Here is a 14,359-nt window from a genome sequence, read left to right on the forward strand (position 1 = left end):
TTCCTTCAGACACTTTGGTTCTCTTCTTTCAACTATTGTAGTGTATCATACCATGTTTTTTTCCAGAAAATGAATTGCGTATACAAAAAATACAATAATCCTACCTTCGCTTTGCTCGACTTATAAAAGATAATAAAAGAAGATAATTTCACTCCTACTCTCTCATACTTATGAATAAGTTTGAGAGAAGTTTCACCTACTCAATATATCGCACTAGCCAGTGTTTGTGAGTGAGTTGATTTAATTTTAGTTAGTAAATTATGTCTATTATCGCCCAAACCCGGCTGGACATTGATCCTCCTTTAAATTGCCTCCAGTCAACTTTTTTTGTAAGTACAAGTTGTATTTAACATTGTACTAATGTTGTTTATAGATGCAAAAATAAAAATCACCAATATAAATACGAATAGAATATATAATTGGTCCAATTAAACCAAATTTTACATTCAAGGGAGGTTTAACAGACTAAAAATGAGCTTCAACGATGTAGAAGTCAAGTAATCTCGCAAGCAAGTTTCTTAAAGTTTCGAAAGTCTTTTTTGCATTTAGTGGTTTAAACTTTGAGAATGTCGAATGCCTCAAGCTATAATTATGCAGATTTGGCGTAGATACAAAGCAATATTCGCTGTTATAAATATATAAGATTGTGAAAAATAAAAAATAGCAGCTGAAAAGCAGTTTGCAAAAACCATAACTCCCTACTAACTAGCCAAAACAAAAAGGATTTTCTTCTGCGGCGCTTAAAAAAGGAATACTATACTTGAAAGGCTCGATCAAAGCAATGTACCAATATTTTAAAATAAACGAATATTTTAAAATTAATACTGACATCAAAACATCTCAAGGATAGCCTGCTGACATGGAAGGGAGTTATCTCCCGTCGTTTCGAAAAACCGACGCGTCACAGAAACTGTCGGAGTTCGTTAAAAATACCAATTAGTTCCGGGTCCGGTTAGAATCCCGGATTTTAAACTACATGTCCCGCGGTTTAATTCCGAATTTTCCGGACACTCGAGTCCGGGCCGGCAATTTCGTCCGGCCGCCTCCCCGCCACCTCACTAAAACTCACCGGTGACCGTTCAAATAAACCGCAATTTAATGGAATATCGGGCGGGCGGAATTTAAAAACGATTTCCTCCGTGTGAAAAGTGAAAGATTTCCGATTCGATTATCTTAAAACATCGCCGTGCCTCCGCTCCGTGGGGATTAAAAAACACGAACGTGTTTATAACGGCTCTCTCGAATTTCCGTTACTTTTCTAACACGTCAACTGCAAGCGAGAAGATTAAAATCGAAGTTTCTGCGCGACAAGGGGAAATCGTATATATTTACGAAACAAATCCGAGTATAAACGAACATAGAACTACGTTTCTGCTATTCCCCGCCTCCAGAAATGTCCGACACCAACGTCCTAATCAATTCTAACCACTTTGATAGATATGTTTCTCGAATATACTACGAGAACGATACAAGATCTGGGGACTTACCTTTAATAAAATATTGCACTTTGGAATTAGAAGTGATATACTTGGTACTTCAATGGAAATACAATTCGCAGCGGAATCATAAATCCCAATCGAATCTGTATCAGCTGATAGCTGTTATCCTCTTCGCAATTTCATCGCGTTAACGAGACTTCATCTCAATTACCTCGTCGGGGTAGCGGGGTAGGCGGGGAGCGCGCGAAATGCTACGTTTTCGAAACGGTTTTCACGCTAGGGGTTCCGGTATTAACATACTTTAATTGCTTAGGAAACAGGGGATGACTTTGTCGGTTAAGTCGACGAAAACCAGGTACGCCGAAAGGCTCGGCAAGTATTAAACCACCCTCAAGTGCACTTTGCGTAAACACACCCTTTCGAGTCGCGTAATGGGGGCTAATAAACGACCCTCGAAAACGACAAGAATATTAATATACGTAAGCGTCTGGTCCCCGGAATTACTACGCCACCCTCTACGCGTTTCGAGCCGGAAATGCCGTCGCCGACACGTTTCGATGCTGTAAAGGGTTCGCTTCGTGGGTGAAATGAAACTCCTGACGAACATTCGCCATTAGACGGGGGTGTAAAGATGAATAAACGAAAAGATGGGATCGTAACACCAAAATCGTGAAAACTCTTACCCCTACATTACATTACATTACGAATCTCTGTCTGTGCTCTATTCGTTACGACTGATTCGGATTTAAAACTTTTGGTACAGATTTTCTAGAATAACCAGCCCTAAATATCTGTAACCCCCAAAAATTATACCCTGTATTTCGCATCGACGGAATTACGGTTAGTCCGTTGATAACAGCGAGTTCCTTAATTCCACCATCCCGTCTGTAGGCTTTGCATTACAACGCCGCCGGTCTTGTAAGCAAACAGACCCGACCCGAAACTCACCTGAGATAATAGGGTAGCGAGGGTGCAAAATACACACCACCGTCGGAATCCCGTTATCAGCGCCGGCGGCGGGATCTGGTAACGCGGCTTATTAACCAAGAGCTCTTGTCGAAGGTTTAGTGGAAGTTTCGCTCGTGCCACCTCGCCCGCGGACAGGCGATTTTTTTTCCTTTTGACAACCGGGGCGGGTTAGACGTGACAAACGATCTGCGTCCGACGCAGGTCAATTATTATACGACGTTTCGTTTCTTTAGGGAGATCCTCGTTGTTGTTTTTACCGCTCCGGTTTCGGACCGCGACCGTGAGCGGCTTGACAAGCAACTTCTCTGGACGTGTAAAGAATACAAAAGTGAGATACGTTTCGGGAACATTCGTTTTTTCGTTGCTTGCGATAAAATTCCTTACCAACATTGGGACTCAGAGGTAACTGACAGTTTCCTCCAAGGATGCTTATTATAAAAATATGAAAACTGCCATCATAAATGACCACAATTTATATCATTGAAATCTTGCTTCGTTTCACCATAATGGTACAAAATCCGCTACTTTGAAAATATTTTACAACCAATTACAAACTAACCAAAGCTATCGAAATATATCATTACTCTCCAAAATTTTTTATATCCTACCCAATGAGTACCTGGACTTTTTCATTATCTAAATTTATAACTCCACATTTTTATTAGCCAACTATGGTCCTTATATAGATCTAAGTTTGTAAGGCACGTTTGGGTATTGATAACAGCTCTAATGAATCCAAGGTCCTAAAAAAAGACCTAGACCCCGTTTGTATAGTATCAAATACATTGCTTTTCCTTCCTTGTCTAGCGCTATTGCTTCGATGGATGAGTTGTGGCTTTGGGTTTCCTTCAATTGATCTTTTGCTTCTTGCGCTGAATTAACAACTTTCGCTATTGCAGGTGCTCCTCCACCTCGCGATCCCAAGGGTCTAAGTATAGTAAATATCAATCAATTGTAGGAAAACTCCTGCCTTATTACACGAACAGGTCTAACTCTTTTACCTTTTTTGAGATTTTTCTGCTTTTTTAACAGATTTTTCTTTTTTAAAAAAATTCTCTAAAATTTATATCTTTTCTTGATCGCTTTTAAGAATGCTTCCTTTTAGATATACTTCCCATTCCAAGTGTGCTTTTAGTTTTTATTGCAGTTGCCACTGCTAAAGCTGCAGCGTTCTTTCGCTTTTTGCAGAAAGTTATTGTCAACCTCGTGTCTATCTTTTAAATCTTTGTTTTGGTGATATGTTCGACTGTAGAATTTTTTTGTGCTATAAGTAGAGTCTTTGGTGATTTGACCAGCCACCGTGTGCCGGTGGAACTTTGATATCTCGAGATCTATGGTATAGATTTCATTCGAACATGTCTGAAATACGTTAGGAACAGGTCTCCATCAGGTTCGAACAGTTCAAAAATATCAATGTTCGAGCGTAAAGCGAAGTTACGTGTGTGATTTGCTTTATTGATAAAAGGTTCCGTGTATGGACGCGCAGCTGAAGCAGATGGGTATGGATGCGTGTTACACCGCACACCGAAAAAAGATGCGATTCAGACATCTCCGCGTAAGGAAGCATGTGTCCAAAATCATCACGCTGCCGCCAGGCACATTGTAACGATTTGTTTAAAAAATAAGTAAAGTTTTTAAGTTTGGCAATTTCACGATTTTCACTCACGACCGAGTCCACTGCTTCCCCGAGCAAAAACAGGGTGGTCCTTCGACGCTCTAACATAAGAAAAGTTGGTCCTTCGAGCCGGACTGGATTGGCAAAGTCAGAAACACGAACAAGAATCATCGAGTCACGTGAGTCCTTTCCAGTTATCAAAATCCCAAATGAAGCAACCATCTCGCATTTTCAATTTATCGAATTCATTTCCCACGATTTGTTTTTGCTAAAATTTTTCAACGTTTGAAAAACAAAAGATTGTTGATCTCATTCACGAAAGATGCCTTCAAAAAAAGCAAATGACGAAAGGTTACAGCTTAACCACACTCGAGAAGTAATTATCAAACAGCTCTCAATTTACTTCAGGAACGTTACGAAAATAGGCGTGCGATCGTCAACAATCACATAAACAGCATTCTTTTCAAATTACCCGATGTTCAAAAAGAGTCTTCGACAATCAATGTAAAAAATACTATGGTGCAAGTCAATTCAAAGCACTTATAACTGTATTTAGTGCTAGCGAAATGAAATATTAGAGTGTGTTAGGTTTTATATTTTTTTAAATAAGATCAAAATCTATACTTATTATGTTTTGGTTAGAATTATGACACCTTTCGAAAATATACTAAAACATTGTGAATTTACGATTAAGATTAAGTTTGCCAATGCTGCATTGTTAAAATTCCCTGGAAATGCCCGTCCTCATTCGATTGTGTGCAAAAACACTTCCGATCCGGACCTGTTCCGGGGTCGTCAAAACAAATGACAACAGTTACAGCTGCCGGTCCGTTTTCCGAGCCCGCCTCGTGTGTAGTTTTTCTTAATAAAAGGGCGATTTTTTTTTCGTCCCTTTCTTCGGGGGGCGTAAAATCCATGCCGCTAGTAACGGAGGTCGATAGGGAGGAAGTCAGCTGTCGCTAACTGTTGTTTACTTCGGGGCGTCTTCCTTGCCACTGTCACCGAGCCGCTGCAGAAAGTTGGCGGTTCGCAATGACGGGGTTGTTTTAAATTGCGATCAGTGACGTACAGGCGCGCTGATAACATCGTAAAATTTACTGCCGCAGGGCCGAGATCGCAGATATCATTCTTTGAGGCGATTTTACGGGTTTTGATTAAAGACGCATCGACTTTTATCGCCCCTCGACGGCCCGAAAGAATAGAAATGGCTCGCTTAAGCCCGGGAATTTTTACATCGTCGGCAACCCTTTCGCGAGCGCTGCCTTACCTATATCGGAAGATCCTCCCCACGTACCCTGCTGGGCTTGTTTCGCTAGCTTGTTGATGGCGTCGACGTATAACCGCGAAGCGGCCGTTGCCCCTGCAAAAAGGAAAATGAAGTCTTTTAATCCCGCACCTGATCTTTTAATCCCACACCTGATCTTTTATGGGGCGAAATAGAGAGATCGCTTTGGCGGAAAAGAAAAATAAATTGCGAGCGCTCTTTCGGAACGGCATTGACCCAGAAAATGAGAACCGGAGTCCGGGCAAAAGCCCGAGGATCTCGTTTATGTGTCCCATTCCACTTTTCTTAATTGGGAACGAAATTTTTGGAAGCCGAATTAACTTTTGCGGCACGGAAAGTAATTGGACTTTTTATTGTTCCGAGAGATAACGTCGCCGCACCGTAATCGAGTTAAGAAAGTTTGAGCTTTCTGTTAAATCGGGAGAATATATTCGAAATTCGAAGGCTATAATTTGTGGTACTAAGATTGCAGACTTCGCTGGCTTGAGAGACAGAGAGTAATTTGTTCCATATTGCAGTAGGTTTTCTTCCCCATATCAATCAGTTCTTCAATTTAAATTTTGTTTTATCAGCCAACTTGACGTAAAGATATCCAGAACGCCCTAGGTTTCGAACGAAATTAAACAGACTCTTTTATCGCTTAACGTCAAAACCTAAGGAAAACACCATTCCCCGAGCTTCTCAAACCGACGGGAAAAGGAAGAGCAAAAACGCCCGACTGTAGTGGCAGATACACTCAGCTAGTCGACAAAAACTTAATCCGGCCGCGCCAGGAAACGTTCGTGACGACCAAGTTGGAACTTAAAATTAAAGTTTCGAGTAAAATATCGCGCATCGGAGTCAAACTTATCTGATCGAGACTAACAAACGACTCGGGGCGAAAATCTACCGCGACTGTTTCGTTTTACACGAACGCGAGAAAATAAACTACCGACGTGAACTCTGGGAAAATTTTGCTTAAGAATTTTAAAATTTGCTTTAAATTAAATATAAATTGCAAATCTTTAGTCCTCACGAAGGATTTAAAAATAATATAGTGAAATACTAGGCTGGGGTTTCTTTGCAATTCTTCTATATGTGCCAATGCCCCAATGTTCCTTAGAAGCCAAATGTTACACTAAAAAAACAAACTTTACGTCAGCGTCGTAAAACTGCATTTTCCGCATATTCAGATTTACGAAACGAAATAAACCGTTTTTTATTATCGCAGAACGAAAAAAGAAGATGCGCGTCGTACCCTCCCGAATAGTGGATTCGGGAAAACCATTCGCGGTACATGAGAGCTAATTGAAAACATCCCGGCGAACATGTCGCCCGCTTTTTCGTCTGTACAGACAGAAGTACTAATTAAAACTAAAACTCGAGAGCGAGGGAGTTAATTAATTTTGAATTAAACATGTTCCGCGAGTCGTCAGCCGGCGTCGGAAAGAGAAATTCGGCGACGCGTCCTCAGTCGTCGAACGGATTGGTTTAACCGGAGAATATTATAAGCCGCGATTTCGTAGAATGCCTCACGGTTGAGTCATCGTGAGGCTGCGTCTCTTTGAGTATAATCTGTCAGGCGTGTGCGAATGTACTAGATCCTAAGGTTGTGTCTTCGAAATCTTTCAATTTTACGATCTTCTTCTTGATGTGCCATATCCGTTTTTTACCGAATGTTAGCACAATACTTTATTTACCGCTGTCCTAAACAGTGTATTAGTTGATTGTCTGAACCACTGTGGTAGCTTTTTCAGCAAAGCTGTTCTTCTTCCTGAGCCTCGTCTTCCCTCAATCTTGTCTTGCTTCCTTGCTTAGTAATTGTCCCAAATATTCAATCGTCTTGACTCTTTCAAGTTTACTTTGACCGATCCACAGTTCTGCATTTATATTCGGTTCTTTAGTTGCAACCCTATGTTTGGTCTTTTTGATGTTAAGTCCGTAAAGATTGCATGAAACTAGTACTTGATCTAGGAGTTTTTGAACTCCTTTAATATTATCTGTCAGTAGAACGGAATCATGTACATATCCTAAGTTGTTTATTATTACCCAATTATTTTTATTCCTTCTTATGATATTCACTAAAGCTTCTTGGAATGTTGTTTCCGACTATAAATCGAAAAGCAATGGTCAAAAAAATCCTGTCTTACCCCTCTTTCAGGCATATTATTTCCTTCACATTTGCCTTTTGATGCCAGTAGAGGTTGGCAATGATTCTCAGGTCCCTGTCATCAATTCTTGTTAGTATTCGAAAAATGTTTTCCTGTTGCACTCTTTCAAATGCTTTCTCGGAGTCAGTAAAGCATGTAAATACATCGCAGTTCATATATCGACATCTTTCAGTTAAAACTTGAACGCTGAACAGAGCCTCTCTTGTACCTAGGTCCTTACGGAATCCAAACTGACTATTTTGAATGTGTTCCTCAATTTTGTGGTAAATTCTTTGATGTATTATTTTTAGAAACAATTTTAAGACATGACTCATCAGACTTATGCTGCGATGTTCATTACAATTTCTAGCCTAGTCAGATGGTATATTAAACAACTTAACTAATAATGCAATTGCTTTCTCTTTCAGCATTTTTAGTATGTGAGTTGGGATTTCTATTGGCAATGTTGCTCTCTAGGTTTTTTGCTAATTTAATAGTTCTCTCTATTTCGTCTTTGGTAATTGGCGGTCCAGTTATGTTTTCTTTTACGCCATGATTCGCGTTTCGCTTATATTCAAATAGCTCTTCAATATACTCTACAGTTAAGCTTCCATTTTTCTCCATTATTGTATTCACACTTGTACTTGCTTTAACTTTCTTTCATACTCTTCAATCCCTACACAGAAGTACAACGTTTTGGCATGTCTAATTTTCCTTCTTATTTCTGAATTAAATTATTTGCAGTCAGCCTCATTTCCCCGGACTATCTGTTGTCTTCTGTCTTGCATTAGATTCAGAATTTCTTCTGTCATCCACACTTTTTTCTTGGGTTTCTTATCTGATTTCAATTTATCTTTTAATCAATTATACAATACGAGATACGAATTAACAGTGACAGCAATACATTATATGTTGGATGTAGGATCCTATCTGGACTGCGTTTTTATACGCACCTGTGTATATAGTCCCTTATCTGCACCATGACCAGAGGACTACGCCCAACATGTACTATTAGGCATTTATACTAATCCCAATATTGTCTAAACGGTATATTCGGGCGTGTACGGAATTCAGGCGGTCCCTCTCAAGAATCCATTAGAACCGATCTAACAATGCATCCCCGGATAATATCGTGGCCCGACTGTAACTCCCGGACGGTGAACGGTCGACCGCCCGAAGGGTCGTCGCGAGGGGCCTTAATCCTCCCCCAGGCCGGAGATTTTGTTTACAGGCCATTATTCCAAACGGGACGTCTTTTCCGCGACGATTAACGAGTCCTCCACTTTATCAAATTGAGTTCTCGAGTGTTTAATCGCGTTTAATGCCCCCCCCCGCCCGGCGCGTTCGTTTGTTATTTTGTTGTTTCTCTTTCTCATTCGGGGAGGGACTGCGGGACAAATAATTAGTTTTGGCCGGATCGGCGCGGGTGCCAAATTAGTTTCGGTCGAATCCGTATGGCCGCGAGGTGCTAGTAAGTCGGAATGGGGCGGTCGGCCTACCGGGAGATTTTATCGGAGACTCTCGCGCACAACCTCGGTGTATGTAAACGTCGACGACGGGGATAGGGGCTCTTTTGTGTCGCGTTAACACCACTCGCTATGTACGAGCGTCCACCCGCCACCCCTTTTCCGTTTCGTTCCGTGCCGTCGCGTTCTTTTCGCGCATTTCGCAGTCGAGCGGCCTTTTTTTTCAACCCCGTTAGGGTAATTCCGTCGTAGCGTCAACGTCTAGCGCCCCCGTCACCGAGAAAGGCGCACCCCGAATGCAGCCCCGGAAAACCATCCCACCCCCCCGGAAGAAAATTCAATTCTTGGTTCGGGGGAGAAAGTTTCCGGGCCTCCCGGGAGACGGGCGAATCTTTTCTTTGTCGGATTAAACGGTAATTTGACTGATGAATTCAATTCCAAGTGGGTGCGCGTGCAAAAACATCCTCCTGCAGTCTCGTCGGGTTAAACGACCCCGTCTTCGGGGGTAGTTGTACGTCCCGCCGTCTCTGCTTGGCTGTTGAAATAAAACGTACTGGGCCAAATACCAACGTTACGATGTAAAGTGTTTTGAAGTCCTACCGAAAAGCAACACGACCAGTAGTGCCAGTAGTATTGAAAATATAACTTTGTTTTTATTTTTCGGTCTATTTGGTCTATCCAGTCCTAGAGTCACCTAGACGCTATAAAGTACAAGAACATGATATGGAGTGCCATAAACTTAATGAGAAACAGCAGAGCAGCCGGATCAGAAAACATCCCAGCAGAACTGCTAAAAAACGGCATACAAAATCTTATATCCTTCATTGAAGAGCTCTTTTCCAGAATAATTATTAATGAAGATGCAATACCTTCAATTTGGAAGGAGAAGATAATTAAAATTAAAATCATTGTTGACCAGAATTACGGCCCTAACGAAATCGAGGAGCAAGCAGGCTTCAGAGCAGACCGATCATGCTTGGATTCCATATTTAGCCTGGTGCAGCTGAATGAGAAAAAGGTGGCAAGAAACAGGGAAGTTCACCTCTTGTTTGTCGATCTAACAATGGCCTACGATACAGTCCCCATCCAAAAACTATGACAGGTACTAGAAGAATCACCGGTCAATAATACAGCGATAACAGCAATTAAACAGCTCTATAGCCAAGTCACACCTCGAATTAAGCTAGGAAAGACGTATCGGAAAAATTTCAATTCTCAAAAGGCCTTCTACAGAGATGTTGTCTCTTCCTGACACTTTTCAAGATTTATTTGAAGCTTTAAGAAAATGGAGAAACGCGGAATGGGAATAGAATTAATTACACCCTCCATTTTGCGGATAATCAAGTTGTAGTGCCCCAGGATAAAGAAGACCTATAGTTTATGACAAGGGGGCTATTTGATGAATATACACTATGGGGGCTGCCAGTAAACTGTAATAAAATCAAATACGTGTGTGTGGGCGGAGAAGAAGAGGTTCTCTGAGTTGGAATAAGAGTGGGCGAACAAGAAAGGAAATAGAAGACCGATGAGTAAAAGGAAAAAGAGTCATAGGACATCTCAACTCTATTCTCTGGTCGACACATATTTCTAAAGAAAGCAAAAAACTTATGTACGATACTATATTTAAAAGGATAGTCCTTTATAGACAAAGTCTTGGAAAGAAGACTGCTATCCTTACAGTAAATCAAGGATGAATCGAGTAAACGATCACTGAATAAGAGCAATCATGGACGTGCAGAAGATCATCCTTGAAGAAATAGACAAACTTATATGGTATAGCCACGTAGAGAAAATGGGTGAAGAAAGATTACCAAAGCAAATTCTAAAATGGACACCCACAGAAAGAAGGAAAAAGGGAAGAAATAAGATCAAATGGCTAAACGGAATACACCGAGCCATGTCAGGAGACTAGACCGGAAGGCGTAGCGTGCTATAGAACCGCACTTTGACACAATCACAGCCAGTAGCACCACTGATTATCGGCTTTGGGCACTAAACTCGCACTTAATATATGAACTTGATTATCATTCCTGCCTGGCTGTAGTCTTCAAAAAGAACCCATGGCTAAGTCAGCCAATGGCGGAGATAAAGCGGAGCCAGTAATACCGTCGAAACTTAAATTAAGTGATTTAGACGCTCAGGTAGTCTACGCTAACGGAAAATTATACTCTAATTAAATCACTCACGGGATAAAACAACGTCTTCCAAGGCGACCGAAACAATGGAGGCGTAAATCAACGCCCCCGTGATTTACGGTTCGGCGACATTTTTAATAAAATCCGCCTTATCGAAGGCCGGGATGATTTACCGTTGCTGTTGCGTTACTGCTGTGTCGATAGAAAAATGACACCTATAGACAAACGATCGCCGTCAGTCTACACTATCGTAAAGCAGTCGATCCCTCGTGGGCAACTAATCGAATCGACGACTAGTGTCGCGATTGTTTCCTAATGGAGGGGGCGCGAGAGAGTCGCGGCGCTCGCTGGACCGGAAGGAATCGGCTTGATCTCAAGCGCTCGCCGCGTCGACGTGTGATATTACATTCTCACTAACGAGCGTTTGTCTTTGCTCGACGTCACTCTGCCCCCTCCTCGTCCGCCGGGAAATTGATACAAACGAACCGTCAGCACTAAAAGGATTTAGGCGCCCAACCGGCATTTCGAACCGACGCCGTCGTCTATCGGATTAGTCCCCTATTCTATTCGTTTTTAACACAGTTTTAGTATTATTGAGCGTTTCCCATATCTCCAAGTCGCTGGTAATAAAATTACTGACACCAAGGTGCCAAAAATTGGTTACATCGATATCATAAACTAAGCAGTGCAACTGGCTAATATATGGCGTCGCTTGCTTTCATTGTTCTGCTAGATTTCTAATTATTCCGTTGGTTACTTTTTAACAATAAATTCGTAAAATTGTTTGCTAACATCCCTTACTACTGGTGACTATCTAGTAAGTCTATCGAGTAGGAATCGTGTAAATTTATAAAGAAAATAATATACTTATGGTAGATTTCTCGTCATCTCTAGGCACTTTGAGCTGCGTTTTGGAATTGACTGGTATATTGTCACTTGCTGGAAATCGTTATTCTACTTGTCAATCCGATTCTAGGTGTTTTAAGTTCGAAGATTACCTGGTTATATTGTAACAAAGGTGAAATTTGTACCTCGAAGCGACATTACATCAATACGAAACGTGTTCTGTTACTACCATCCATAGTTATCGAGAAATTTCATTTTTTTCACATTTTTATATTATATATAATTTTTCACGATTCTTAGGTCACCATGTTTTTCGTCGGTTAGGCATTTGTGATCAAAAGCACAAATGCCTAACCGTTGCTTTTGATATTCGTTATTCCTGGCCAATATTTTGGCGTAAAACTTGTCAAGTTGATTTTGCTTGTGAGAGAACTCCGCTCTGTAAGACAATTTTTGGGTTCCGCAACGTTCGAATGGGTGGCGCGGTATAATTGAATTTTTCGGTGTGACTTTGGTAATTTTGTAGAAAATACTAGGCTACTAAGTTGGGATATACGCCGGAGATTCTTCGAGTAGGCTATTGGAGACCTTTGGATGTTTTTGGATTTGCTTTCCGACCGCTCGTCTACATCATCTTGGGGATCGGATGCACCTCACGCACCCACACGAGGTTCTTATTTTTGCTTTGTTGGCACTATTCCAACTTGTTGCTATGTCTCATACTTGCACGTAAACTCCGATCAACACCTACAGGTATGCGACAATTTATTTCGGGGTTACTAACTGACTTTTTTCCTTCGGTTACAGGGGTTTTTGTTTCCGTTTTCCTTTTTTTTGTTTTGCGTTTTCCTTTTTCCTTTTTTTGCCTTTTGCGTTTCCATTTCCGTTTTCCTTTTGCCTTTTTTCGTTTTCCTTTGGAATGTTAGTTTTTCTTGTTTCTTTTTTGAGCTTGCGTTTTTCGTTTTCCGCTTTTTTTTTAATTATACCGCGCAACCCATTCGAACCTTACGGAACCCAAAAATCGTCTCACAGAATGGAGTTCCCTCACACACAAAATCAACAACCACGAACAGCGATGATCACAGCATTCACGATCATAGGTGGCGGTAAAGTCAAAGCGCAATGTCAAATCAACCGGCCAATTAATGTATCTAGACGCGGTGGACCAAAGCAGAACAGTTAACAGCAAATAAAGACCAGAAACGTTCTATCGAGGTCCATTACCCAAACACTGAAAAGGATTTAATTTTAACATAACGAATTATTATTCTTCGCGAGAAACTTTAGGCACTATTCCACAATCTGGCAACTCGGCCAGTAACGCCTACCATGACCTTGTATGATTGCCGTAACAAGTTTTACGCCAAAATACGGATGTAATCAAGGTAATCGTACAAAATATTGCCCAGGAATAACGAATAACAAAAGCACACTAAATGTCTAATCGGTGGGAACGTAGGCAAATTTCACCATTGGGACATTTTTAACCAGGTAATCCTCGAACTTAAAACATCTACAATGGCAATGACTAGTAGAATGACAATTTTCAGCAAGTGACAATATACCAATCATTTCCAAAACGGAGAAATGCCCTCCATAGGCAACATTTTTACAAGATGGCAGCTCAATGCGGTAGTATTGAGGGAACAAAAGATCTTCAAACTGCATAGAGATGACGGAACGCATAATTTAAGCAAGGATGATCAAGCTAAGGAATAAACTAGTAGAAGAAATCACCCAACTAAATCAGTCGAAACACAATCCTTATTCTAATACGGCGTTATGAGTTTTAATGGATTACTAAAGACATTTTGGAAAAAGGTGATGATATGAGATTGTTTTCCAGCGGGAGAAGCGCCTGAAATCAAAGTTGTCGTCATCCCGTGGAATTGTATATGGTGCGGTTTCGAGCCCCAGGCCGCTATCGCGTCTGATCCTTTGACTGCTGTCCTTATCGTCCGAGACGGACGTCGGGAAATTGATATCCCGCGCTGATGGCATATCGGTCAATTAAGTTACGACTCTAATTAAATGCGACGTAACAAAATATCGGACCCGAAATTGCGGCAAGGCAAATGCGTCGGACCGGTCGTATAATTTAATATCGACCGGACGGGACAAAATTTCGCGCCGCCCGCGGTAGCCCCTCACCCCCCGATGTCGATTTTCGATAAATACCAATCGCCGTTTTAATCTTGAATTATATCGTACGGCCGTATTGAGTAAACACGCGTGATTAGCCATGTGTGTCGGTTCTTAAGTCCGAGCGGCCAGTGTACGAGTTGAGTAAAGGCAGCCAGTAGTATCGTTAACTCGGAAGCAAACTCAGTCGAACCACGCCCACTTACCCTGAAGGGTTTTGAGGTACGCTTACCAGTAGTATTTTAAAAGTATCATTTATCGTCCTACTGGCAAGCGGCAATGCCAGTAGTACTGCTGAAAATCGGAGATAGATACCAACCTCATTTAGAGCAT

The 14,359-nt window shown here is 41.3% G+C and overlaps 1 protein-coding gene across 2 annotated transcripts in view; it reads right to left on the reverse strand.

Moving 5' to 3' along the window:
- LOC132707171 (uncharacterized) overlaps positions 1 to 14,359 on the reverse strand; it is a 103,084-nt gene that overhangs the window by 22,662 nt on the left and 66,063 nt on the right. For both annotated transcript variants that reach the window (XM_060678897.1, XM_060678896.1), the window contains exon 4: positions 5,291 to 5,383. In XM_060678897.1, coding sequence (XP_060534880.1) covers positions 5,291 to 5,383 — 93 coding nt within the window. The remainder of the gene's footprint in view (positions 1 to 5,290; positions 5,384 to 14,359) is intronic.

Source organism: Cylas formicarius, unplaced genomic scaffold (genome assembly GCF_029955315.1).
Source record: "Cylas formicarius isolate icCylForm1 unplaced genomic scaffold, icCylForm1.1 PGA_scaffold_9__14_contigs__length_23061073, whole genome shotgun sequence".
Classification (NCBI taxonomy): Eukaryota; Metazoa; Arthropoda; class Insecta; order Coleoptera; family Brentidae; genus Cylas; species Cylas formicarius.